This window comes from Dama dama, chromosome 15 (genome assembly GCF_033118175.1).
Source record: "Dama dama isolate Ldn47 chromosome 15, ASM3311817v1, whole genome shotgun sequence".
NCBI classification, from domain to species: Eukaryota; Metazoa; Chordata; class Mammalia; order Artiodactyla; family Cervidae; genus Dama; species Dama dama.
Window position 1 is genome coordinate 69,598,287 of NC_083695.1, and position 26,783 is coordinate 69,625,069.

Consider the following 26,783-nt stretch of genomic DNA (forward strand, 5'->3'; position numbering starts at 1 on the left):
TAGTGCTTGTCAACTCCTTTTCTCTACATTCAATCGTGGGGTGATGGTGACCACTGTCAAAACTTCAAATACCATCCATTACACTGACTTAATGTACAATTACCCCTCATCTTCTCCAGTTTCTTATATCAACACCCCTCCCCAACATCCCACACCCAATTCCTCAGCAAGTTTTATTGCCCCTGACTTTCAAATCTATCTAGAATATGACCATTTCTCCCACTCTTACCCACTCCCACCCAAGTCTAACGTCTCACAATGGGGTGGGAAGACCTGCTTTGCTTTAGACAAATTTAGGGTAAAGAGCTTTATGCTAGAGTTAAGAGACTGGGTTTGATTCTCACTCTGTCCCTTTCAAACCATGTATTTGGTTGTGTTACTTCACCTCTCTGAGTCTTAACTTTATCAGTTTATCAGTTTAAACTTTATCAGTTTACCCTGTGGCTCAGTGGTAAAGAATACATCTGCCAATGCAGGAGATGCAAGAGACTCGGTTTCAATCCCTGGGTTGAGAAGATCCTCTGGAGAAGGAAATGGCAATCCACTCCAGTATTCTTGCCTGGAAAATTTCATGGACAGAGGTACAGTCCTGTCAGACTATAGTCCATGGGGTTGCAAAGAGTCGGAGATGACTGTGCAACTGAGCACACATACATCTTCACATAGTATCTGGCACATTGAATTTGCAGGCAAGATGAAGAGGGGGAAGGGGCAGGAAATTACCCAAATCAAGGGCCACAATGGTCTCCCTTTATGCAGAGCTACTGCAGGCCTGTCATTCCATTATTAAGGTCAGGGGCAAGTTGCAGGCAAGATTTGAAACAACAGCCTGTGTTCTACCATGGTGAGCCTAAGGGAGGACGCCTCCAAAAATGGAGATTACTCATGGCACCTCCTAAAAAGAAATTCTACCAACCAGGAATGTCCAGCCCCAGAGGTCAGTACTTTGTGAAAATCTGTACTGACCTTGCTGTCACCAGAAGTGTCTAAGCAGGGACTTCCCTGTGGTCCAGTGGCTAAGACTTCACACTCCCAATGCAGGGGACCCAGGTTCCATCCCTGGTCAGGGAACTAGACACAATGAAGACAGCAGATCTCAACAAAGATCTCAACTAAGACCCAGTGCAGCCAAATATACATACATATATATATCGTTAAAGTAAGCGGACATTGGAAACTATATAAAAAGGCGATTTTTTACATCAAAGGCATTTGAACTAATAATTTTGGATTACTTTTCAACTCTAATATTCCAAACTTCCGTGATCGATGAGCAAGGCCTGAGTCTCCCAGATAAATACCTCCTTTCCCTTATCCTCGGAAAACCTCCTGAGCTCAGGTCTGAAAGTCTGGCCAGCTGTTAACCTGCCATTTATGGAACAAGTTTCAGGTCCAGACACTTTCTTCCCGGGAAGACAGAGGATTATGGAGTCTCCTTGAGGCTCCAGAGGGGCCACCAGATGGCACCCTAGAACCTACTGCAAGATCAACTTCCTTCCTCTTCCTCCAAGTCTTCCCGGCAACCGGGCCCCGCTCCGGGCGGGGGACCAGAGGGCTGAGACATATCAGCTTCCCCCTGGGGTTCCCCGCCTTCAGAGGTGGCCAAGCATTAGGCGCAGCATAAAACAGTAGCAGCAGGGGCTGCGAGCCGGCTTGGAGAAGCCTGGGTGTGAGGAGACCGGAGCCAGGTCCCTCGGCTCGGGAATGGCGCTCGGTCAGCGGATCCCGCAGCGGGTTGGCCCCCAGATCAGAGCTAGTGCCAGTCTGAGGGTCATTCTCACTCTGGCTTCCAGAGCAGCACAAACATTTCTCCTCCAAGGGGCGCCCCTGAGTCACTCCCGATTGGTTGTGTAAGTCCAGGAGTTAAACTTTCAGCCAATGAAAAAGGGCATGGCGAGTGACGCACGGAAACGTCACGGGAATTCCCCCCTCCCGGGGGCGGAAAAGGGGCTTTCCCGGCTGGAGTCGTGGTGGGAGAGGTGTCGCGACCCATCCGAGGTGGGTCCGGCCGGGAGAGAATCCTGAACCGGAGCCACCGCCGCGGTGAGTGGCCGGGTTCAGACCCCTGGGTGGTGGGACACAGGCAAGGGCGGGAGGAGAGTCCTTAGCTGACCGAGCCCTAGAGCTGAAGAGCGGCGTCTGCGCATTCAGAGAGCGCGCATACGAACATGACACGCGGATACACATCGATATCCTTGTACAAAGACACGGGCCGTACGTCCACCGACACGTATGCCCGCAGGTGCACAGGATCGTCCATGCACTCAGACTCGCACACACATGCATACGCAAAACACACTCACCCGTGCACAAGTGCCTGGACACACACCCTTCACGCAGAAACTCAAAGACAGGTTCACCTGTGCTCTCAGATACATGCTGACATGTGTCCACACTAAGAAGTTTAAGGACTCTCACCTGTACACACATGTTCACGCCATGCACACAACTCGCAAGCATATGGGCTGAAACATACTACTTAGACACCTGTGATGTACATGTGTTACATATGGCCATGGGACAGGGGCCGGGGTGGGGGGGGACGTGGGCACCCAAAGCAGGTGCGGTGTGGGAATCAAAGACTGTTGAGATTTTCGGGAAGAGGGAATGGAGGTGCCCATCCCAACACCCCCTCCGGCCCCTTGGCCTCAGAGACTGCTTCTCGGGACAGAACCCCGGGGCCCTCTACTCGGAAGAGCCCCCACCTACAGGCCTTCGGGGAGGAGGCCTTCCTACAGCAGGAATGTCCCCCCAAAACCCCCCGGGGTGAATCAGCCGTGGCCTGCCTGAGGGTAGAAAATCCCAAGTTTGCTCCAGGACGGGGGAGGGGAAGGGGGCGGGAGGCGGGCCGGGCCCCGAACTAAGAGCTTCCTCCGGCCTTGAAAGACCCTCCAGTCCCCGGCGCCGGCCCTGAAGAGAGGGGGGGACCCCTCCCCAACCCCGCGGGACCTTCCCTCGCTCTGACTGCCCCTCTGCTTGCAGAGAAGCTGCAGGCGCCCTCGGGCCAGCGAAGAGAAGACCTCGCGCCCCTCCCGTCAGGGGGCGTGGTCAGTCACGTCATTTCCAGGCCCGCCCCTCTGGCCCCGCCTCCCCCTGGTATTTTCGGGACTTTCCTAAGCTGTTCTAACTTTCCTGCCCCTTCCCCGGCCTGGCCCAGCCCAGCTCCGGATCTCGCCCTCCACCGGATCCTGCCCGCCACACCCGGACGGGTAGTTGGAGGAGATCGGACCCTCCCCTAAATTTGGGCCCCTCTCTCCCCCCAACTCCCGTCCTGATCTGTCTCTCCCTACCCCCGCCACTCCTCCCCACCTAAGGCGGGCGCCTGAAACTCTGGGAAACAGAACCCGGCCGAAGCCACCGGACAGAGCCGGGCCTAGCCCAGAGTCATGGACAGTTGCTACGACCCAGTGAGTCACGCCACCTGGCCCCAAAGCCAGCCGGCCGCCCCCCTGTGCCTGTCTGCTTGTCTGCCTGCCTGTCCTAGTCCCTTCTACTCCCTTACACCTCTAATGTCCTCAGATTATTTCACCCTGCCTGTCAGTCAGTCTCTGCAAACTGCTTTCAGTAGGAGCTATTTTATGGGCCTGCCTAGGAGAGGGAGTGATTGCTAATGGTTTAGAGAGCTGAGAGGTGGAGGGTTCTGGGGGTGGCTCAGAATCAGCTGCCATCCCAGTCTGTCTCCATACCAGGGTCTGGATGGCATCATTGAATATGATGATTTCAAATTCAACCCGTCCATTGTGGAGCCCAAGGAGCCAGCCCCAGAGACAGGTTAATAAGTCCCTGACCTGCCCTTGTTTGGAGGGAGGGGGAGGGAGAGGGAGGGAGGAGCATGTGGTATGTGCCCTCTGTCTTGGGAATGGGCTCAGAGGTCCCATTGCAGAGCCTGGCTCAGCAAGGCTCCTCTGTCCCCAGCTGATGGTCCCTACCTGGTGATCGTGGAACAGCCTAAGCAGGTGAGCAAGTAAAAGGGATGGTGTGGGATGGCTTCAGCTTTGGGGGCAAGTGGGATAGTTGTAGCTGGGTGGCCACTGGGAGGGTAACTGATCACAGACCCACTTTGGGTTGGGATGGTTAGCAGCTGCTGATCACAGTGGCATGGTGGTGATTCAGGATACACAGTGACCAGTCATTATGGTCACTGCTGGCTGGGGAGGTGGCTGGTGAGGGGGGATGTTTCTCCTGGTCACAATGTCACTCTGCCCTGGCACCTTCAGCGAGGCTTCCGATTTCGATATGGCTGTGAAGGCCCTTCCCATGGAGGACTGCCAGGTGCCTCTAGCGAGAAGGGCCGGAAGACTTATCCCACAGTCAAGGTGAGCCAGGGTGGTGCTGGAGGGTGGGCTAGTGGACAGTGTGTCCATGGGCATTACTGACAGCCCTCACCCCTCACAGATCTGTAACTACGAGGGACCTGCCAAGATTGAGGTGGACCTGGTAACACACAGTGACCCACCTCGTGCTCACGCCCACAGTCTGGTGGGCAAACAGTGCTCGGAGCTGGGGGTCTGCGCAGTGTCTGTGGGGCCCAAGGACATGACTGCCCAGTAGGTGCCCAGTGTCCGCTATCCCTGGTCCCCACTGGTGTGCCCCCTCATTGCCTGCCAGTTCTCGGTCCCAGCCCACCTTTGTGAGCTTAGCATCTGACCAAGGGAAAAGACTCTGGTTGGCCCCAGAACCTAGGGCCCCAAGTAAAAACTAAAAAAGCTTCCTAGAGGAAGTAGAGCTGAGCCGAGCCTTGGCTGTGGGGAGGGTGCCTCAGGAGGAAAGAACTTCCCGCAAGGCCTCTGACTTCTCCCTGCCCCCACACAGATTTAACAACCTGGGTGTCCTGCATGTGACCAAAAAGAACATGATGGAGATTATGATACAAAAACTTCAGAGGCAGCGTCTTCGCTCCAGGCCCCAGGGCCTTACGGGTATGGAGGATATGGAGGGAGTCATGGGAGGTGGTCATGGAAGGAACAGAGGAGGAGTCCAGGGGTCGGAGGAGTCCAGGGGGTCACATGTATGCCCACTGCCCAGAGGCTGAGCGTCGAGAGCTGGAGCAGGAGGCCAAGGAACTGAAGAAGGTGATGGATCTGAGCATTGTGCGACTGCGCTTTTCTGCCTTCCTTCGAGCCAGCGATGGCTCCTTCTCTCTGCCCCTGAAGCCAGTTATCTCCCAGCCCATACATGACAGCAGTGAGTATCCTGACCACCTGGGGTGCTGGGCCTGGGTGCCAGAGGGAGTGTGGAGGGCAGCCCCGAACTGTGGAGTCAGACATGCCCGGGTTTGAACTTGGCCCCATCATGTATGAGCTGAGTGATCTTGAGCAAGTCATGTCCCCTCTCTGAGTAAATGAAGATACTGGCAGTGTCTCTTGGGGTTGTTAAAATACAAAGCACCTGGCTCCCTAGTTGGGACCATGGCTATTGTATCATCTCAAGTAACTGATATGCCATCTCCATAGAGTCTCCTGGAGCCTCAAACCTGAAGATTTCTCGAATGGACAAGACAGCTGGCTCTGTGCGGGGTGGAGATGAGGTTTATCTGCTCTGTGACAAGGTGCAGAAAGGTGAGGCTGGAGTCCAGGCTGGGAGCTAGCGATGGGTATCAAGCTTGGGGAGCAACACAGCTTCAGGACAAATGGCCCTATGGATTCAATTTTCCCTGTAGATGACATTGAGGTTCGGTTCTACGAGGATGATGAGAATGGATGGCAGGCCTTTGGGGACTTCTCTCCTACAGATGTTCACAAACAGGTACCCTAGGACCAGGGCTGGGTCTGGGCTCAAATTAAGTCAAGACCTTAGTGACACCTATGTCCTCCTTCCCCCTAGTATGCCATTGTGTTCCGAACACCTCCCTATCACAAGATGAAGATTGAGCGTCCTGTTACCGTGTTCCTGCAACTGAAACGCAAGCGTGGGGGGGATGTCTCTGATTCCAAACAGTTCACCTATTATCCTCTGGTAGAAGGTGGAGCTGGGCTGAAGATCCCAGGGGGGCTGGAGGCGGGGGCTTGACTGGAGGGTACCAAGAACTAGGCCAGGGGACCCATGAGTGAAATCAGGAGTAGGGAATGTCCCAGAAAGAGGTGGCCCTGAGAGCCAGCCTGAGGGCTTTTGGGGGAAAGGCCATTACCAGGTGTGGGACAGGGCTCTTGAAGTCGGTGCGAGTTGGGGTTTTAACATCTCATTTCCCTCTACCCCTAGACAAGGAGGAGGTGCAGCGGAAGCGGAGGAAAGCCTTGCCCACCTTCTCCCAGCCCTTTGGGGGTGGCTCCCACATGGGTGGAGGCTCTGGGGGCTCGGCTGGGGGTTATGGAGGAGCTGGAGGAGGAGGTGAGGTGGTGCTGGTGGCAGGAAGGGCAATGGGATAAAGGGGAGAAAAGCTGTGGGGAAGAAATCTGGGAGAGTCCTCCTGGTGCTCTCTCCCCACAGTCCTGCCTGTATCCACAGGTGGCAGCCTCGGCTTTTTCCCCTCCTCCTTGGCCTACAGCCCCTACCAGTCGGGCGCGGCCCCAATGGGCTGCTACCCGGGAGGCGGGGGCGGGGCGCAGATGGCCGCTGAGACGCCTAGTGTGGATGCTGGGGAGGAAGCCGCAGAGCCGAGCGCGCCCCCCGGGACGCCCCAGCGCGAACAGCAAGCCCCGGAGCTGCTGCATCGAGGTATGACCTCGGGAATCCCAGCGGTCGGGACGCTGCGGGTGGGGACCTAGCCCACACCCACGCCCCCTGTCGCCCCCAGCCCGGGAGTACAACGCGCGCCTGTTCGGCCTGGCGCAGCGCAGCGCTCGAGCCTTGCTGGACTACGGCGTCACGGCGGACGCACGCTCGCTGCTGGCGGGACAGCGCCACCTGCTGACGGCGCAGGATGAGAATGGAGACACGTAGGTGGGCGGGAGAGCGGGCGGGGACCACGGCTCAGCGCGCCGGTGGAAGGTCGTGGGCTGTGGGGCAGGGAAGGGACCTATAGAGCCAGGGTTCCGGAGTTAGGCAGACCCAGTTTCAAGTTCGGCCTCGCTACGCTCTAGTTCTGTTTAAGATACTTAAATCTCTACAGACTTCAGTTTTGTCGACTGTTTAAGAGGCACAGTAATAGTACGCACTTAGCACAAAAGGTGCGCGGAAGGATTTACTCTCGTGGGCTGGAGAGGCCCCAGCGAGGGAGATTATGGAGGTGGTGGCGTTATGAGAGTAAAGCATAACAAGTTGCTGAGCTTCCTAGGCCAGAGTCTCATACCCCAATCCCTAGGCCGCTGCACTTGGCCATCATCCACGGGCAGACCAGCGTCATTGAGCAGATAGCCCACATTATCTACCATGCCCCGCACCTCGGCGTGGTTAATATCACCAATCACTTGCACCAGGTGAGGGGCCTCTATTGGTGAGGGGGAGGGGTTGGAAGTCAGGTGGGTGAGGCAAGGTATAAGCCTGGCTCACCCTGTCTGCCTCCCCCAGACGCCCCTGCACCTGGCAGTGATCACAGGGCAGACGAAGGTGGTGAGCTTCCTGCTGCAGGTGGGCGCAGACCCAGCACTGCTGGATCGGCACGGAGACTCAGCAGTGCACCTGGCACTCCGGGCAGGTGCCAGCGCCCCCGACCTGCTGTGCGCCCTGCTGCGAAGTGGGGTTCCTGCCATGCCCCAACTGCTGCATGTGCCCGACTTCCAAGGTGAGTTCATCACCTCATCTGAACCAGCGGGCTAGGGTGGGCACCAGGGAGAGTATCTGGGGAGTGCCTACAGTGGACGTGAGGCATGGAGGTCAGCTGGTCAAGGGCTCACATTAGGGGCACAGCTGCAGGCTGAATACCCTGTGTCACTAGGGCTATACCCAGTCCACCTGGCAGTCCGTGCCCGAAGCCCCGAGTGCCTCGATCTGCTGGTGGAGAGTGGGGCTGAAGTGGAGGCTGCAGAGCGGCAGGGGGGCCGGACAGCCCTGCATCTAGCCACAGAGATGGAGGAGCTGGGGTTGGTCACCCATCTCGTCACCAAGGTGGGACTGAGGACTGTGGGAAAAGTGGAGCCAAGGGCTGTGGAGGGCCTGGGGACGGAGAAGGTGTGGGGGGAGGCCCAGCGGGTCAGTCAGTGCTGTGATCAGCCACTCCCTCGCACCCCACAGCTCCGGGCCAACGTGAATGCCCGCACCTTTGCGGGAAACACACCCCTGCACCTGGCAGCTGGGCTGGGATCCCCAACGCTCACCCGCCTCCTTCTGAAGGCTGGTCAGTCTCACCTCTGGGGCTTGTGAACAGGGGTGCGGGAAGGAAGGGGGTGCCGCCCGATCCCCCACTCTGCAGTCCTTAATGTGGGCTCCGAGGGAGCCTCCCCGTGACTATCTCCCTGCCCCAGGTGCTGACATCCATGCAGAGAACGAGGAGCCCCTGTGCCCACTGCCTTCACCTCCCACCTCTGGTAGTGACTCAGATTCCGAGAGCCCTGAGAGGGACACCCGAGGCAGCTTCCGGGGCCACACACCTCTTGACCTCACTCGAAGCAGCAAGGTGAGGCCAGCCCAGGACTAGCAGTACCAGGAGATGGGGCATCTGGGCTTATAGATGGGGTCCTGAGTAGCTGCTACCTGGGGTCAGGGACTGTGATGGGAGGTAGTCAAGGCTGAGGCTGTCTCCCCAGGTGAAGACCTTGCTGCTAAACGCTGCTCAGGACACCATGGCGCCGCCGCTGACCCCGCCCAGCCCTGTAGGTGAGGAGCTCCCCCCACCCACTGCCAGACCCCTGACCCCTGCTCACAGCGGTCTCTTGTCCTTACGGTCCACTGAAGGCGGTCTCCCTTTCTCCATCCCCGTCCTCCATCCATTGCCCCAGTGGCCCTGCCTGCCCTATCTATCAGGTTGCCTTGAGAGAAAGGTGACATTTGGGTGTCTGTCTTTGCCATCTCTGGGGGTAACTAACATGTTTATGTGTGTGTCCCCTTCAGGGCCAGAGATACCCCTTGAAGATACAGTCCTACAGAACCTGGAGCATCTGCTTGACGGGCCAGGAGCCCAGGGCAGCTGGGCGGAGCTGGCAGAACGGCTAGGGCTGCGCAGTCTGGTGGACACGTATCGAAGGACAGCCTCGCCCAGTGGCAGCCTCCTGCGCAGCTACCAGGTCAGTCAGGCCCCGACCCATGCTCCATGTCCCAGTCTCAGAGCTCTGGTGCTTCCTCGGGGATCCCATACCCTAACCACAACTCCTGGTTCATGCCTCTTCCTTCTCCTCAGCTGGCTGGTGGCGACTTGGCGGGCCTGCTGAATGCCCTGTCTGACATGGGCCTGGAGGAAGGGGTGAGGCTGCTGAAGGGTCCAGAGACCCAGGAAAAGCTGCCCAGCACAGGTAAAGGGGCCGTAACTGAGAGGTGGCTCTGGGCTTGGAGGGTGGGAGGCCTGAGGCCTGACTTCCCTGCGCCCTTTCCCGTGTCCACGCCCCCAGCAGAGGTGAAGGAGGACAGTGCCTATGGGAGCCAGTCGGTGGAACAGGAAACAGAGAAGCTGGGCCCACCTCCTGAGCCACCAGGAGGGCTCTGCCATGGGCACCCCCAGCCTCAGGTGCACTGAACTGCTCCCCACCCACCAGCCCCTTCCGGGCCCCCTCTGTACAGTGACCCTGCCTGTTCCAGTTCTTATTTAACACCCCGTGCCCACCCTTCAGTTGGGGCAAATAAAAGATTCTCATGAGAAAGGGAGGGGGCCTGGCCTCCTCTCCAACTTACAGCAGCCCCTGATGTGTGTGATGCTTGTCCCCGGGAAGCAAATGCCTACCCTGGCCTCAGGCCAGGCACTGGAGAGAGGAGGAGGCCCAGCCAGCAAGTCGAGAGCAGTTTTAATGGAGGTGGAGGCCATACAAAGGGCAGGGCCCACTGGAGGAGGGAAGCAAGGCTGCACTGCCTGGCCTGCGCTTGGGGCCTCAGCTTGGACGTCCATCCTCCACCTCTGGCAAGGGAGAGGGTGAGCCCTCAGGGCAGAGGGAGGGAAACCAGCTCAACCCCAACTCCTGGCTTGTGTCTGAGCCAGGCCCCAGGTTGGAGGGGGACTGCTGGTGTCAGGGGTGGGGGTGGTCTCAGCAGAAAGCAGAAACGTCAGGTCTCCCCCACAAAAAAAAAAAGGAGCATCAAGAGTCCAGGGGCCCTGGCCCCTCCCACCCCCATCCCCTGTACGAAAAAGTGCAAAACATTATCACAAAAAGGGGGTCTCGGAGGGGCCCTTAGCCTAAGGCTCCTGAGGCCCATGCCCTAGCCCTGCCCTGCCCCGGACACCGCGTCCGGCGCGGTCAGGCCCTGGACCAAGAGGCCCTCACAGGTGGCCCGAGGCCGGCCCGGGCTTAGGCAGGGCCATGTCATGCAGGTGCCTGGTGGGCACCGCCCCCCCAACTCCCACCCCCAGCTCAGGGCTTCCACCGCCCACTGCCTGCCCCTGCCCGAGCCTCTGAGTCAGGACACTGAGCCCGGGGCTGGCTGGAGGTGTTGGGCGGCAGGGAGGGACTGGAGTGAGGAGGAGGGAGTCCATCCTCCGTGCCACCAGCCTGGGCCACTGCTGCCTCCACTGCATCCAGCTCCTCGCTGCCTGCCTTCAGCTTGACCCGAAGCAGCGCTGCATACGTTCCGTAGCGGGATTTCTGAAGCAGAAGGGCAGCGGTGAACCCGCTGGTCCCCCTCTGCCCAGCCCACCCCATCTGGAGCAGGGAGCCAAAGAAGGCTAGGAGACGCCAGGTTCTTGCCAACCTCTAAGGCCCCTGAAGTCCCCAAAGACTGACTGACCACTCACACCCCTGGGTGTTCTGGTGCCATCTCTGGACTCTGTAGCCTGCCAGCTGTAGCACCTCATGTTCCTGGAGCCTTTACCAGAGTCAGCAAAATGGAGCCCTTGGCAGAAGTTGGCTCCCTTCATCACCCTAGTGGGGACAGACTACTGTCCTCCCTGTCCCACTCGAAAGGAAACTGAGGCTCATGGCGAGAAAGCTGCCTGCCCAGGGTCACCCAGATAGTCGCACTCTGAGCCATGCCCTTAACCAGATGTCTGAGCCTGTGCATGGGACACAGGCCCTGATGGAGCAAGAGGTGCCTGGGCTGGGAGCTTACCTCAAACTCCAGATACGCCTCCTTCTGCCGCTGCTCTTCAGCCTCCTTGCCACGGGCCTTCTTGGCCAGTTGCGTGGCCCGATGCTCCCGCAACTCACTTGCCATGGCCTTCAGCTTGGCCTCGTGGGTCCGCACCTGCTCCTCCTAGGGGCCAAGGGAGCACGATTAGGGTTACTCTGGCATAGACAGTGCCTTTGTGCAAGGTTTCTGAAAAGGTGCCCCTTCCTCTGGATGAACAAAGCACCCTGTGTCTGGGTTAACTGACTGGAATTCAGCCTCCATGGCCCCCTGTCCCCTGTGCGGTGGACAGCCACATCATAGGCAGCAGCCTCAAGTATGGTCAGCCTAGGCCAGCCCCACTCCAGCGCCCCACTTGCCCCGAGGCACCAGGTGGACAGGAGGTAGGGGAGGGTACCTGGGAGAGGCGGGTGGCAGCGCTGGGTAACAGAGGGCGGCTGAACTTCTTCTGGGAGCTGACGGCAGCTGGGAAGGGGGGTGCGGAGAACATGGCAGCCACCACATTGATGCGAGTGATCCAGGACTGCATCTGCTCCAGGCTCCTGGGGAAACAGCACAGCCACCTGGGACTGGGGCCAGGGATCCGTCCCGCGATGGCAGTGCCGGCTCAGGGTGTGGCCCGAGAAGGAACGAGGCAGTCCGGGGACAGGGGAGGGGAGTCTGCTGGGGATGGGGGAGGGGTCTGGGATGGGCCAGAGGAGGGCACTCACGGGGCCTGAAAGAGGAAGACCCGCCAGTCAGCAGTGCGCAGGTAGAAGACATGCGGCCTCTTGCTATAGTCACTGGCCCGCGTGGCCAGCGCGTGGTGGATGCTGATGGCGTTCTTAAGCTCAGCTTCCGACAGGGCTTTCCCAGGCTGGTACTCCTCCTGTGGGGCGCCCATCTTGTCCTGGCCACAGTCCTGGCCAAGCCCAGCCCACCCCCCTGCATCCCCTGAGCCACCCCAGCCCCACCCCTTTGGGCTGGCCTCACACCTTCTGCAGATAGAGGATCATGCCCTTGAGGATCCCGTGGAAGTTCTTCCAGCCACGCTTACCCCGAGGTGCTGGTGGGTGGGCAGAGGTGGGGGGTGAGGAAGATGAGTCGGGGGGGCCTGAAACAGGCCCACTCCCATCCCCCTCCCAGGCCTCCCCACCTGGCCACATACTCTTCCTGCAGTCAGGGTCTGCGTGCACCTTTCGCACCAGGGCGCCGTGCTTGTAGACTGCAGCCCCGGGCTCGGGAGTCAGGTCCAGGAAAGGGCTGGAGCCGCTGCCACTGCCCCCGCTGACCCTCTTGATGACCTTGGGGTTGGGGTCGGCCAACTCAGACAGAGAGCGTCTCAGCTCCTCCTCGTCTCTGCAGGTGTGATCACCTCAGAGGGGGCTGGTCGTGGAGCCACAACCCTGCCCCCACATCCAGTCCTGACCTCTGGCACCCAGGAAAGCTCTCCAGTGTCTGTGGAGAAGGGGGTGGGAGGGCTGTCCCTCTTCTCCACAGAAGCAGCCACAGAGGGTGTGGTTCTCCTCAGCCTGAGGCTCCTGGAGCCACATCTCCGGCCTCAGACCCGGTGGCCCAAGGTGCCGCTATACCTCCCCACTCAGATCAGGGCTCCTCGAGCCAGCATGTCTCTGCCCCCATATTAGAGCTCCCACGGGTAGGGCCATGTCTGTCCCTTCCTCTCTTCACAGGGACCCAGCCCCGTCCTCTCCATTTCTGCACACACACCCCTCACTCCCTTCTGCACTAGGGCAGAAACGTCTGACTCAGCTTCTCAACCACACCCAGCACCAAGCTTTACTCACAGCTTGTTGGCTAAATGGTGGCAAGAGGAGCTTCCTAGTGGTTCCCTTGTACATCCTGGTCTGCAGGCTCTGTCAGATATCATCTAAAGGATCTGATTCTATCTTGTTACTCCCTCCTCAAAAACCTGCAGTAGCGCCCTGCTGCCTCCCACATGAAGCCTACACCACATCCCCACCAGCACTGTCTTTCCTTCCACTCCCCATTCCAGTTAGGCCTACCTCCTCTTGGTCTCCCCACCCCACACTCCTTTCAGCCACCATGCATTTGCCTCCCAAATATCAACTTCCCTCTTTCTCTCCCCAAACAATTCTTCCTCTCCTTCAAGGCTTGCCGCAAGACCAGTCCTCACAGAAGTTTTCCCTGATCCCCACCCTGTACTCAAGTCCTGAGCTTTGCCTCCTCTGATGAGCAGAGGGAGCTCCCAACTAAACTGAGCAGTGACTGGACTCTGAGCAGATACCAGCAAGTATGACTGTTTACATGAAGGCTGTACTCTCAGACTGGGGGATTCAACACTAGACCTCCTCCCTCAGACTAGACTTTTCCAAGACAACTCTTAAGGCTTTCTGTTTCACTGGGGCTGCCAAGAGTAGACAACTCTGGACTCCCTAGGACCCAAGAAGGGGCTCTCCCTCTATTGGTCAGAGACTTCTACTTTCCCACCTGGGTTGCCAAAAGACCTCCCCATTTTGTTTCTGCACCCCTCCTCCCAGGCCAGTTGATACTGGCCACCTACCCAACCCAGCTTGTCAAAACAACCAGCTAGAGACAAGACACAGGCCCCACATCCAGGCGGGATCTCCAAAAAAGGAAGTGAGGCAGCCTCATAGCCTCTCACAGTCTCACCCACCTCCCCTGTCTCACAGCCCCAGGGTTCACTCAGCCCACCTCAGTGCTCTCAACCCCTCCAGGCAGCCCCTTCCTGACATCTCATCCCCCCCACCCCGCCTCCAGACATCCCCAGGACTCACATGGCCCATTGCAACTTTTCATTCTTGATGGAGCTGTACAAGGCCTGGGGAGGAAGGAACAAATCAGGGGGGTGGGGGTCGGTCCTGGGGGAGGTGCACCAATGCCAGTGCTCAGAGCCCTCCCTCCCAGTCAGGGGGAGGAGATAGAACTGGGGGTAAGGATGGGCATGGGTGTAATGACCAATGACCCAAGCTGTAGAGCGAAGGGCAGAACCCAGGCCCAGATCTCCCACTTGAGCTGCAAGACAAGTGTCTATGGGAAGAACAAAGGATTGCCATGTGTTATTTTTTGGTGGGGCTGAGCTGTGGGGCATGCAGGATCTTAGTTCGTTGACAAAGGATCAAACCCACAGCCACCGTATCATATCAGGAACTTGGAGTCTTAACCACTGGACTGCCAGGGAAGTCCCAGTACCACATGTTTAACATAGGGCAAGCAATTAACACAGACATCCTGGCACATGGTTGATGTACAATATATAGTAACTGCTATTATTATCTTTGGGCTTCCCGGGTGGCACTAGTGGTAAAGAACCCATCTGCCAATGCAGGAGATAAATGTGGGTTCAACCCATGGGTCAGGAAGCTCCCCTAGAGGAGGGCATGGCAACCCACTCCAGTATTGTTGCCGGGAGAATCCCCTGGACAGAGGAGCCTGGCCTATAGTCCACGGGCTTGAAGAGTTGGACACGACTGAAGTAACTTAGCATGCATCTTTACTGTCGTTATTGTTAAGGGCCATCCTATTCAGATCCCGGGTGGGGGAAGCACGGCTCTAGAGGGAATAGAAAGAGCAGCCTAAGAAGCTCTCCTTTCCCCAACCACATGTTTTGGCCTATTTCCACAGAATAAACCCACACAGAGCATATGGAGAAACTGAGGCCCAGGAACAGGACTTTCCCTGTCACCTCCCTCCTTGGCTAACAGAGAACACACTCTCATGGCTCCCAACCCCAGAGCAAGCTGAGCACTTCCCCCAACCCAGACAGCCCCACCAAGCCAAATGCCAGGGTGCTCCAACCCCCTGCCCATGCCCATACTTCATGTTACTGGGGAATGGACATTAGTCTAGAGGGCAAAATAGTTTTAGCTTCCAAACCCTGTCCACTACAAACTCCCTGTGAACTCCTGAACTAGTCCCTTCTCTCTGTGGAGTTGGCCTGGGGAGCCTGCAGGGGCCTTAGGGTGGTGGGAGGAGAAGATGAGTTCCAGGAGTGGCACAGGGGACCCCTCTTCTTGGGAGCAGCCTGCGACATGGGCTCACACCAGTGCCTCCCACTGTGGGGGTGCTTCCACCAGCCTGTCTGTGAGTGGGTGTGTCCCCAGCATGTGCGGCTAAGTGTGTGGCGTGTGGTGGCGTGTGCTGCTGCCTGCCTGCGAGAAACTGGGTGCAGTGGTGACGTCGGCACCTTCTCCAAGATGGGACACAGCCCCCCCGCCCTGGGCTCCGCTCCCCACGCAACATGGTCTCTGATTCTTTCACTGTCCACCCGCTATGCCTAGCCCCAAGTGCCAAGCATCTCACCTGTGCGCACCCTGTCTGGGGTAGGTACACCCCACCACCTCCACCCCACAGCACAACCCAGACAGGTGCACACACAGCCCAAACACAAGCCCAGCCCACACTCAGCATAGCTCAGAGCCCAAGCCCTCACTCTCCAACTGTCTGACCACTTCAGGACGCTGAAGTGGTCACTGAGATCCTGCCTGCAATCCTGTCTCCAGCCTCCCAGTTCATCCCCTGCCCCCTCTCGGCACTTCCGTTGGTCCACAACCACGTCTTCCTTCCAAAAGTCCTAAACCCCACGGGTGAGCTCCATATCGTGCTCTCACCTAGAAGGACCCTTTGGTCTGAGATCCCCAACTTGATCTCAGGGCCTCTGCCCTGCCCTCTCCATCCATGCCCACCCCTGGCTACCCATGGGCTCTGTCCCTGTCGGGCTCCCCCCTCGGCCCCAGCGAGGCCCCCCTCGGCTCGTGCCGCCTTCGGCGCCTCCCTCAAGCCGCCCCCTCAGTGGCGCGCCGCCCTCAGCAACCCCCTCGGTCGCCCCGCAGCCTGGCGTGAGCTGCGGCCCCACAGCCCTCACCGCCTTTTTCTTCTTGCGGCTCTGCAGGCGGCTGACCACCAGGTCGGTGTAGAGCACGGGCTTGAGACTGCGCGAGCGCTGCGGCCAGCCGTAGCACAGGGTCTCCGCGCCGCGGTGGGTGCGCCCGTAGCGCACGGAGCACAGCGAGCGCGAGCGCAGCCGCCCGGCGCTGCTGTGGATGCTGTTGACACCGATCATGCTGGCCTGGCCGGCGCGCCGCGGCCCCCGGCCATGCCCCCGTCCGTCCTCGGCCCCGGACAGCCCGGACGGCCCGCGGACGGCTCCCCCGACAGCCGGCGCGAGCGGCCCGGCCCGGCCCGAGCCCGGCCCGGCTCGGCTCCCACCGACGCACAGAGCGCGCGGCGGCGGCGGCGGCGCGGTCGGCTCTGCAGCTTGGCGAGAGCGGGAGGGGGGCGCCGAAGGGGAGGGGAGGGCAAGGGCTGGGGGCGGGGACGGCGCAACATGGAGGCGTCCGACCGAGAGGAGGGCCCGCGGCGCGCCGTCACCGTCACCGGGGAGGCGCCTGGGAGAGCCAGTGGGGGGTTCCGGGGGGGCGGGTGGCCTGCTCCAGAGGCGCTGGGAGGTTGGGGCTGTGAAGGAGGGCTGCTCCTGTAGGGTCTGGAGCGCCCCCCGGGCTCGGCAGGGTGGGGTGGTGAGGAGACAGGTCGGAACGCCTCCTAGTGGCCCTTTTTTATGGAGCCAGGAGGGGCCAAGAAGCTGGAATCACCCACCTCGCCAAGCCGCAGATACTTCAAATGCCTGTGTATATACCCCAGATCACGCTCAAACACCCCACCTTACATACATCCCAACTAGCCAGATGCACCAGTTCACACTCACCTCAACTCACAGACAGTAGAAATTCAGAGGTACACCTCAAATTTTACAGTCTTTAACTCACATACACCCCCCCTACTCATGGACACATGTCATAAACCGGATAGACAATTTGCAGATATACATCCCAACACACACAAACACACAATCTACACCCCCAAATCAGATACACTTTACATCATAAAACCTAAGGACAAACACACTCCAAGTCAGACAAACCCCTTTGGTTCACCGACACCCTAAATCACACGTATACAAGTATACAACTAAACTCAGTATATATCCCAACCATTAACCACCCACAACTCACAAAAGACAGCCCCACTCAGATGCATCCCCAAACTCAGAAGCTCAACACACCCCAAGTTCACAGACACGCCTGTAACTGTCACACGTAGGTGGTGCCCGGGGACCCCCTTGACAACTCTGGGAGTGCAGGCCTCCTCGGATAAAGCACCACCGGATCTGGGAGAGGAGTGAAGCCAGGGACCAGGACACCCACCACCTCCTCCCATCCTACCAGCTCCAGTGTAGCTAACCCTCAGGTTCTAGCGCCCGGGCGCAGGGCCTGCCCATTAAGGACCCAGGAGCTCAGTATGTAGTCCCAGTTTCGTGCTGACTTCGAGATCTTCTAAAGCCTTTGTCCCTTTCACGCCCCTCTACCTCCGGGTCCCTCCGGTGCAGCGGTACCAGGGAGGCCTCTGTGGCCGTACACCCTGGTGCGGGGCCCATACACCACAACTCAAGTGAACACTGTAGGAAAGGCACTAATGAAGGCAAAATACAGAGGCCAGGGCCCGCTGATCACGTGTTCTACAGACCAGCTCCGCCCTCCCCCACGGCCAGCGGGGATGATGAGAGCGCATGCTCCGGGAGAGCCAGTCCCTTGGGGGCTGGGGGAGGGGGCGGTCCCCAGGCTGAGTCACTAGAGCCCAGGCTTCCACAGCAGGAGCTGGGTGCTCACAGGCCCCTCGCCTCACCCGCCTTGGAGGCCTGCTGACAGGTCCCCTGTCCCTCCCCTCCGGCCACCTCTGCCCTGCCCCAACCCCCCACCTTGAGCAGCTCTCTGGGGAAGTCGCCGCCTTCGTTGAGGCCTTCCAGGTTACCAATGAAGTCTCCGCAGGTCATGCGCTTCCCGATGTTCTAATGGAGGGCACAGAGGCCTATCAACTTTGGGGGGGTCAGGGAGGGGCGGTCCTTCGCCTCCCAGGCCTTGAAGTCTCCGGCCGGACGGGGTTTTCCCGTCTCCGTCCCCCCAACCCCCCACTCACGTGGCCGTGGAGATCCGTATTGAGTAGCATGAGGGCACAGGTCAGCGTGTGAGCACCGTCTAGGGGAGAGTTAACATTTAGCCTCGGCTGCCTCCCAAGGGGTCTTCCGACAGCTCCCTTCCTCTTTCTTTCAGTTCATGCCCTGCCCCCTCTCGGACCCTCTTTCGCCCACAGCCACACTTTCGTAAAGTCCTGGATCCCACTGGCAAACCCCTCTGGAGCAAAGACCTCTCTCCTCCAGCAAATCCCTCAGACAGGACCTCTCCCTCTTCTTAGGACACCCTATCTAACTCCCTAAGGTTCTGGGGACAGCCCACTGCTCACCCCCAACACCAAGGTTCCTCTGTGTCTATGCATTAAACACAAGCAGCTGGGCCCCACACAGTTACGCAGGCCAAACAGAATCCCTACTCAGGTCAAGCACTGTCTTGTACATATATGTGAACAACAGCATGCAAACACATCTGCCACGTGCCTCTTCACAGCACACACTAGCCTGTAGCGCTGTACCTGCCCACATGCACAGTTCCACATCTGTGCAGTCATGCCAGTATTGTCTGCATACATGCGTGCTTGCATGCCTGCAAGCTTGTGCACTCATGTACTTCACACACACTCATGCCACTTTGCACAGATGCAGTGCCTATCTGCCTCCATGACCAGACAGGAAAACCCTGACCCTGGCCTCCTCACCCTCTGAGGACAGGGCTCCAGGATTACACTGGAAGTATCTCTGGGAGAAGTGGGCCAGCACACGCTCCCGTTCCTGGGTCTCACCCATTAAGGCCAGCTCCTTGAGAAACACCCTGGGGAGAGGGGAAGAGGGAGCATGTCACATCTACTCAAGGTCCCCTTACCAGGCAACTCAGGCTCTCCTGGCCATGCCCAGTCAGCTTGGGAAGAGTGACTTCAGGGCAGTTTAGGGCTCTAAACTGCAGGCCCAGGGCTCAGGGCAGGCATAACTGATGCCCTGCACACTAGGCCTAGAGAGTAGGGCCTGCTCTTAAAGGGCTGGACACCCACCTGAGAGCTTGGTCCAGAGTCATGCCCGTGAAGACAAAAAACTTCAGGTACTCGCCAGCCACAAGTTTGCTGAAGTCATTGCTGTGGGCAGGGCAGAGAGACAGGTGGAGTCTCAAGGGCAAGTGTGAAGGGGCCAGGTGGGGGTAACCTAAAGACCTGGGGGTATCAGATATAGGGGATGTGGAGGTGCTGCCCACAGAATGCATTCCCTCTCCCCCCATCCTCAATCCCAGCCCAGTGTCTTTACTTCTTGCCCAGATGCCGGGCCACATCCGCCTTCCTGAAGCCATCTAGTCGGTACAGCCTCTTAGCGAGGCGCTGAGCAGCCTCCAGGTCTGCTTTCTGCCCATTGGACAAGGTGTCAGTGCTTCCCAGGGCCAGCCGCTCTGTGCTGTCCAGCTCTGAGTCCGAATCAGACACCAGCTGGTTCAGGGGTGGTTCGCTGCCAGGGTAGAACACCAGCTCAGAGATGGGACAAGCCCTCAGGGGCCATCCAGATGTTTCCTCTGCCTCCAGACCCAGTAGACAGAGATGGAAAGATTGGGACATGGGGAAGGCATTTTTCTTTTCTCCAGAGGAGATTCTTTCCATCAGCCTAGTCCATCATTATACCTCTCTGTGGAAGTCCTGCCTTAAATCTAACACACATCCATCTTGCTGCTGTGGGAGTTCGGGCTGCTTTCCCCCAAACTCCCTAAGTTTGCTATTAGACATAGATTCCCCATCCCCACACTGGCCCTACTCAGGACAGAGTCCTCTCTCTCTGAGAATATGGGCAGAGATAGGATAGATGGACTGCTAGGGAGGAACAGTGAAGGGTCAAAGATGTGAGGCAGCAGAGACACTCTCTTGCTCCTACGTCTTTCCTCTTCCCGCCTTTTAGCAAGAGGAGTCTCCTCCGTGGTCCTTCTCTTCCACCCACAAAGAAGTAAGCTCTGGGGTAGAGGGGATAGGGGGTCAGAGCACACCCCCTCAGGCACTGTCTCCTCCTCCCTTCCCTTCCCACCCCAGCTGCTCTACTCACAAAGCCACCTGTCACCCCAGAGACAGAGGCCGGAAACTCCTGGTTGCTAGGCAACCCTGTCTCCCTGGCCACCCCCTCCTGTTGCCATGGCTTCAGTGACTGAGAGGGTAGCTGGCAGAGGGGAAAGCAGAAAGGTTAGCCTGGTGAAAGGACTTCCTGGGGAAGGGTGAGAGACTCCAGATCGGAGAGGGTGGGCGACATGGGAGAGAGGCAACAGGAGAGGCTGGTGGCTGATTCTTTGGGAGGAACCTCCAGGCTGGGGGGTGGGGTAAGGGCAGAAGAATTCTAAGCAGGTTAGAGGCTCTATGTAAGGAGGGAAGCGGCCTTCTAGAGAAAAAGGGTGGTGTTCTCTAGGGATCCTTCCATCCTGAACCATGGTTTTACAAGTCGCTGGGTCTGAGACCAAGGTGGCAGGCTCTAAGGGACTCCCACTCACAGCCACTGAAAGTAGTCCTCCAAATGGCAAAACACATCTGTATCCCCTAACCACCCCAGTCAGGAGTCAGGAATATAAACCACATTTTCACATTCAGGATCCATCTCTTGGAGCAACTGTTCCTGGGACCTTAGGGCCTGAGGTCTGAGGAACCAAAGAATCACTCACCTGCCCAGGGGTGCTGCCCCTAGTCCAAAGCTGTCTTCTGAGTGGCAGGGACTAGGGGGATCCCTGCCTGGGGCCTGCTTGGCTCCAGCCTCTGCCTCCTCTTCCTCCCCTCTCTGTGTCCAAGGCCCATCAGCAGCAGAGCTGGTACCAGAATCCGGTTCAAGAGGAGCAAGTGGGGCAGGAGCAGGTGGATCAGGCCTGGGGGCAGGGGGTTGGGGAGGCAGCTCGAAGGTGAAAAAGGGGCTCTGTGTTGGGCCAGGTGAGGCCAGGGCCTCCAGTGAGGCGAGGCTGGTGTAGGAGGTGCCCTTGGCCCGGTGTGACTCCAAGATGGCTTCAAACACACAACTGAAAGAGTCAGGCCCATCAGCCGAGGGGCTGGTCCCAGGTAGAAAGGGCAGAGGTGACTTGAGAGGCCCGGAGTGAGGCATTCGGGTACCTGGCCTGCAGGGGCAGGGAGAATCTCTGATCAGGGGCCTAGAGGACAGCTCTCAGGCAGCATTTCACTGTACTTTCACACCAACTCTGTGAAGGGGATTATCTCTTTTCACAGGCTCCCAGCCCCTCCCAAAAGTTACCTAGCTCAGGGCTCCCCACCACAGGTTCACCAAGCTATACAGAGCCCCCAGAACACCCCAGCCCTACCCATCCCCAGTACCCAATCCCTTTCCTCTCTCACTCCCTGCTAATCTCCCTTTCTCCTCCTTCTCCCTGATCCTCTCCCCTCCTGCCATTCCATTTCTATTTCTGGCAACATCTTAGGAGAAGAAGATGAAGCTCCAAGCTGCAATGGGGTGTGAGACAGAGAGGAAAGCCCCCACACTCCACATTCTCCTGCCAGGATCCAGGATCTAAACTGATGCTCCCAAGCCCCCAGGCTTGATTCTGGCCTCTCACCCTGCCCCTCTGTCCTTCCTTAGAACCCCTTTCTTCCTCTATCCTTGTGTTCCTACCCTCCTGGGTTCTTGATGATGGCCCCCCACAACCCCAACCCCGGTACTCTGCCGGGCCGCAGGCTTCGGTCCAGAATCCCGTGCTCCACCGCCCTGTCGGCACTCCAGCTTTGGTCCTGACACTCCCAGCCCCACCCTGGTCTCTATCCCAGTCCCTTGGAGCCCAACCCTGGCTCTGGGTCAGTGGGAAGAAACAAGTCACTTTCCTCTCCCGCTCCCCTACTCACTCACCGGGCCCCTTCTGAGGCCTCAAACACTTCGTCGTCCACATCCTCTTCCCCACCTGCCTCATCCTCGTCCTCATTGCCACTGCCCAGGCTGGGATGAGGGCCAAGGCATGGGCCAGGACGTGGGGCAGGTGGGCGGGCAGTGCCAGGCAGGCCCTCAGAGCTGGGCTGACTCTCGATGGCCGAGTCAGCCTCTTCCCGCTCAGTCAGCACCTCATCGATGTCGGTCTCGCGGTAGCACCTCAGGGGCACTGTGTCCAGGTCCGTCTCGGAGTACTTGGCCGCTCGCCCCACAGCCACCCCAGAGCCCTGCCCTGAGCCCACCCCAGGTGGAGATGGGGGGGCCTGCTCTGGGGGCTTAGCACCTGCAGTGTGTATAGGCATCCAGGTCAGCAGGTTACTCAGGTCAGCTCCCTGTCCTGATTCTGTTCTTGGAAGGAGATCTCCCCCACTGCCTCATATTGGCCCGAACTTCTTCTGCTGTCTAGCCACCATTCCTCCTGCTACAAACTCAGCTTGTTCCTGGTGAAGCTCCTTTCAAATCAAGTTCTTGTCAAACAGTTTTGAGGGGCCTGAGGGAGACCAGCCTCTTTGCTCCTCCAAGGAATGGCCCTTGATATCTTGCCATTCCCCTCCCTGCACCATCCAGCTGCCTCCAGGTGCCCAAACCAGCTGCCATCCCCAACTGCTATCATAACACGAATGGAAAGACTGAGGCTTAGAGAGGCATTAGCCAACTCAGAAGCCCAGGAAAGGACTGGGGGAGTTTAAAGGAAGGCTCCCTAGCATACCATGGCTCCTGTGGAAAAGGCCCTGTCCTGTTCCCCTGGCCTCAGTCCCAGGCCTTACCTGAGCTGGGGGGGTCCAAAGAGCCATAGAAGAATTCCCATTTGGCTCGAGCGATTCTCTGGGCATGAGAGGAGACTTCTCGGGGTGAGGACCAGATGTCCCCCTAAGCCAAGGAGGGAGTCACAGACACAGGCACCCAGAGAGAAAACCAGACATACAAAGACACAAGAACATGGGACAAAAGCATAGAAGGAAAAACATACAGGGACAGAGGTACAGAGACATAAGGACAAACACAGAGAGCAAGAAAGAGGCAGATTTAGCCCAGACTGAAGAATTCAGAGTGATAGGCCTAAGACCACCATGGAGACAAGACGAGCCTTGGCCTTTGCTGGGTCTGTGGGGTTGCAGGGAGCCCAAGAGAGATCACATACCTGGTTCGGGAGTCCAGTGTCTGCAGGTCCTTGGAATAATGTGGCCAGATGCTCAGAGGGTCCCCCCAGCCCATTGGGGAGAGAGGAGTAAAGACCATCTGCTCCAACCTGGGGTTGAGTTGGTGGCCCCTGTAAAAGGCCCTGGCTGCCAGGCCGAGCTGAGCCTCCTCCAGCTGGAAGCGGGTCTGATGTGGATGCTTCTAGCCTCAACTTTTGATGGGAGCCAGACCCGAGGGCTGGGGTGGGCCTGGGGGGAGAGACCCCACCCAGGTCCCAGCTCCGACTCAAGCCTCCAGGAGCAGGCAGCCCATTCAGTGGCCTCACGCTGGCCTTCTCCACAAAGCGGAATATGACCACAGAGCTCTGGGCCCCTGGTGGGGGCTGCCCAGTGGGTGAAGAGGGTGCCCAGGGTGAGGGAGCAATGCGGGGTGAAGGGGGGCCACGCAGAGGTGTACAGGGCGCTGTCACACGTCCAAGCTCCCGGCTTCGGGGACCTGGACCTGCCACTCGCCGGAGTAAGGAGCCTGTGCTGCCATACATGCTGGCTGGGGGACTCTGGGGCACTGGGCCTTCGGGGAGCCAGCGCCGTGGGCATCGTGGTGGGGAGATGGCACAGTCGCCTTCCGAGCAGAAGCGCATGGCACCCTGGGCCATGCTGGGGCCGGGGGGTCAGGCTGGGGGGGCAGGGATGGCCAGGCCAGGTGGGGAGTGAGCGGGCAGCATGCTCTTCAGACAGGCCTGCAAGAGAGGAAGGGGAGCAGGGGGTGAACTGCTGGGGAGTCAGGAGGATGGGAGGGCAGAGACAGGGAGGGGAAAGCAGATGGGGCCACTGGGCACCAGGGGTCTAGGCCACCCTGGGAATGTGGCAGCACTGATCCCACCCCTGGGGGTGGCGATCAGTCCTCCTGCTGGGCTATTTCCATGGAGGCCTGAGGAGAAAAGAATTATGCCCCAGTGGGCCCCTGGCTCCTGTCCTTTCTGCCTGGGGGCCCTAAGCATCACCCTGGGAGAACCGAGGAAGCTATTTCAGAAGCTGAGTGAACCCAGAGTCACTGTGGCATTTTGGAACTACTTCTGGTGGGGGAGGGGGAAGACTGCTACCCCACCCTCAGGATCAGAAGTATCAGCCAGCCATCATCATCATACGGCCAGGGGCTTCCCACAGTCTCTCTGTGGGAGCCCCTCATTCAAGGGGAGGGGACTCAGGCCTCCTGGAAGGAGAGGGAGGAAGAATGGGGTGGTATATAGGGACATGACAGGCTGAGAGGCACAGGTGACACTCTAACACATACACGATGAATGGGAAAAGGACATTATTGTTCTCCATACAGGTACACACACTCATGCACACACACATGTAAGGACAAATAATGTCAGTACACAGCTAACACATTCATAGGCAACACCCTCCAGCACACACAGACACAGGCACACACACACATTGCTCAAAGACACACCCTCATACACTCTCACAGTCATAACAAATATGTGTGTAATGGAAAGGCACATGCTTGTTTTACACACACACACGGCAATCAAACAAACACACAAAGAGATACCCAAATATACACACAAGGCCCTCATTCCCCAAGACACACAGAGACACAGGTATATCAGACACTCACAGAGACCTGCTGGTCACAATCAGACACAAATACAGATGCCTATTCACACACATACTTAAACAGGGACATACACCCTCTCCCCTAACCCCCACCAGTCACTGGTCTCTGAGGGGAAGCCGTGGGGCTGAGCTACACCAGACCCTTCTCCCGGTCTCTCTCTCCACCCCCAGGGGTAGGACAGATCTTGTCCAGCCCAGGAACGACCATAAAGGGGTAAAGGGGTAAAGGGGCCCCTGGTGGCAATGCAGGGTAGAGGCAAGGGTCCGGAACAACAACCTTGCCAGGCAGGTTTCTGAAGCTCAGTCGGGGCCCCTTGTGCCCTCAGTGCAGCCCCGGACTCAGCCGCGTCAGTACTCACCGCTGCTCGCCTGGAGCTGGGGCCGAGGAGAGGCAGGGGAGAGGCTGGGCCCAGCTCAGCTGTGAAGGCAGCGCGGCTCCCGCTTGCTCCCGCTTGCTCCAGGCCCGCCCGCCTCTCAGTCCCTCCTTCTCCCCCCTACGCGCGGCTCAGAGCTAATCCCCCCACCCACCCACCCCCCCGCCCTCTCCCGGGGCCCTGAGCCCCAGAGGCTGCCCCCCACTTCTCGATACTAGGTCCCCGCTGGGCTCTCCCGCCAACCTGAGACCCGCCCCTGACGAGGGGGAGGACGTATGGAACCTCTGGTCTGTTCTTCAGACCCTCACATGCCCCACCCCAATCGTGTCCACGTCCCTCTCGTCCACCACCCCCTGAGCCTCACGCGGGACCCAGCTGCACACGCGTGTCCCGCTCCAGACCCCACGCGTGTCCCTAGGAGGTTGCCACATGACCTGTTATATGCCACACGCGCTCCCGCCCCCACGAGCACGCGGCCGCGCCAGCACACGGTACGGGTGTAGACTGGACCTGCCCCCTAAATCCAAGAGACCATCAATTTGTGGAAGAAATATCCAGAGAACCCGGCCTCAAACCCTCCGGGGGTTCTGAGACTAGGACTCAGGAGACAGGGCCCTGACCACTCGCCCAGGATGCAGCAGGAGGGATGTTAGTCAGACTTCAAAAAGAACTTCCTTGCTGCCTGAGTTAGGCATCTTGCCGCCTGGGAGTAAGAGGATAGACGGAATAACGCATGGACTAGAGGACGTGGGAGACAGGCAACCCGTGTGCCCTTGGCCAAGGTAGAAGCGGGCCCAGCTATTTTAAGAAAGCGCCGCTAGAGTTACTATGGTAACTGCTCTCCTTGGGAACTCCAAGGCAGGCAAGTAGTGACCGCGGAAGGAAGAAGGGGTCTGTTCCAGCGGTCAGGGGGCGCGAGAACGTGCGAGGCGGGGGTGCGCGGGGCTCACCGCGGGGAGGGGCGGCGCGGGCTCGGCGTGGTGCTGAAGGGGACAGCGCCAGATTTGTCGCACTGCGCAGGCGCAAAAGCGTGAACAAAGCTGGAAGGGGGAGGAGGCGCGCGGCCCGAGGTGGTGCGCGCCCACTTGACTCTATCTTAGCAGAGATCTATCCTCCCAGCTACCGTTCCCCCAGCAGGCGGAGGAAAAGGGAGCAAGTCCCCCACCCAAACTGATCTTCCTTGGTCCTTCCCCGCTGCTGTTTACTCTCTTCTCAGTAGCATGGGAGTGGGGGGGGGGGGGGAGGTTGGAGGAGTGTGAAAGGAATTCGGGGAAAAACAGGAGTTCTCTATGCCGATTCGCTTGACCCCGGACAGGGTGCTTCCTCTCCAGGGCCTCGGTTTCATCTTTAAAGTGGATTGACGGAACAGACCTGTCCACCTTGCAGAGGTGCCTGAAACCCTGGTAATGGATGGGAAGCAGTTTTCGTTATGAAGAGGCAGGTGAAACGGTTGCACGAAGGGAGAATGCAACCTTGCTAGGGCGGGGGTGGGGGTTGGGGAGCTCCTAGGGACAGCAGTAGCCTTCTGCGTCCTTCACACCCTCCTTGACAATGGATGATGGGGAAAGCACTGCTCCAGATGTTCCCTGGAGCGGACTCTGAACTAGAATGTGGGGACGCGGTGAGAGGACGACCCAGAGTCTGAACTCAGAGGTCTGAGGGCCGCTGCCCTAGGGCGGGCCCAATGCTACACCCCACAAC

The 26,783-nt window shown here is 58.7% G+C and overlaps 2 protein-coding genes across 4 annotated transcripts; one reads left to right on the plus strand and one right to left on the minus strand.

The window, feature by feature from the left end:
• Positions 1-1,922: 1,922 nt before the first annotated feature.
• NFKB2 (nuclear factor kappa B subunit 2) lies at positions 1,923-9,698 on the plus strand. 3 transcript variants are annotated; one of them, XM_061162474.1, is made up of 23 exons: positions 1,923-2,043; positions 3,315-3,407; positions 3,690-3,771; positions 3,916-3,956; positions 4,218-4,316; positions 4,396-4,547; positions 4,813-4,919; positions 5,026-5,184; positions 5,454-5,558; positions 5,660-5,745; positions 5,824-5,962; positions 6,199-6,327; positions 6,445-6,654; positions 6,734-6,875; positions 7,241-7,355; positions 7,447-7,660; positions 7,814-7,983; positions 8,110-8,212; positions 8,340-8,491; positions 8,622-8,691; positions 8,926-9,098; positions 9,212-9,323; positions 9,420-9,698. In XM_061162474.1, the coding sequence occupies exons 2-23, from the start codon at positions 3,387-3,389 to the stop codon at positions 9,542-9,544; spliced, it is 2,706 nt and encodes a 901-aa protein (XP_061018457.1). In that variant the 5' UTR covers positions 1,923-2,043; positions 3,315-3,386; the 3' UTR covers positions 9,545-9,698. The 3 variants fall into 3 exon arrangements, with proteins under 3 accessions (XP_061018457.1, XP_061018456.1, XP_061018458.1); XM_061162473.1 differs by lacking the exon at positions 1,923-2,043 and having other exon boundaries at positions 3,109-3,407; XM_061162475.1 differs by lacking the exon at positions 1,923-2,043 and having other exon boundaries at positions 3,110-3,407; positions 9,423-9,698.
• A 101-nt stretch (positions 9,699-9,799) lies between these two features.
• PSD (pleckstrin and Sec7 domain containing) lies at positions 9,800-25,635 on the minus strand. Its single transcript, XM_061162476.1, has 17 exons — positions 25,068-25,635; positions 23,085-23,822; positions 22,711-22,813; positions 21,866-22,226; positions 20,685-21,125; positions 19,304-19,498; positions 19,057-19,137; positions 18,727-18,839; positions 18,034-18,092; positions 17,816-17,905; positions 13,839-13,882; positions 12,230-12,420; positions 12,057-12,127; positions 11,793-11,950; positions 11,480-11,624; positions 11,065-11,208; positions 9,800-10,601 (listed from the first exon to the last, which is right to left on the minus strand). The coding sequence occupies exons 2-17, from the start codon at positions 23,736-23,738 to the stop codon at positions 10,371-10,373; spliced, it is 3,081 nt and encodes a 1,026-aa protein (XP_061018459.1). The 5' UTR covers positions 23,739-23,822; positions 25,068-25,635; the 3' UTR covers positions 9,800-10,370.
• Positions 25,636-26,783: the final 1,148 nt, after the last annotated feature.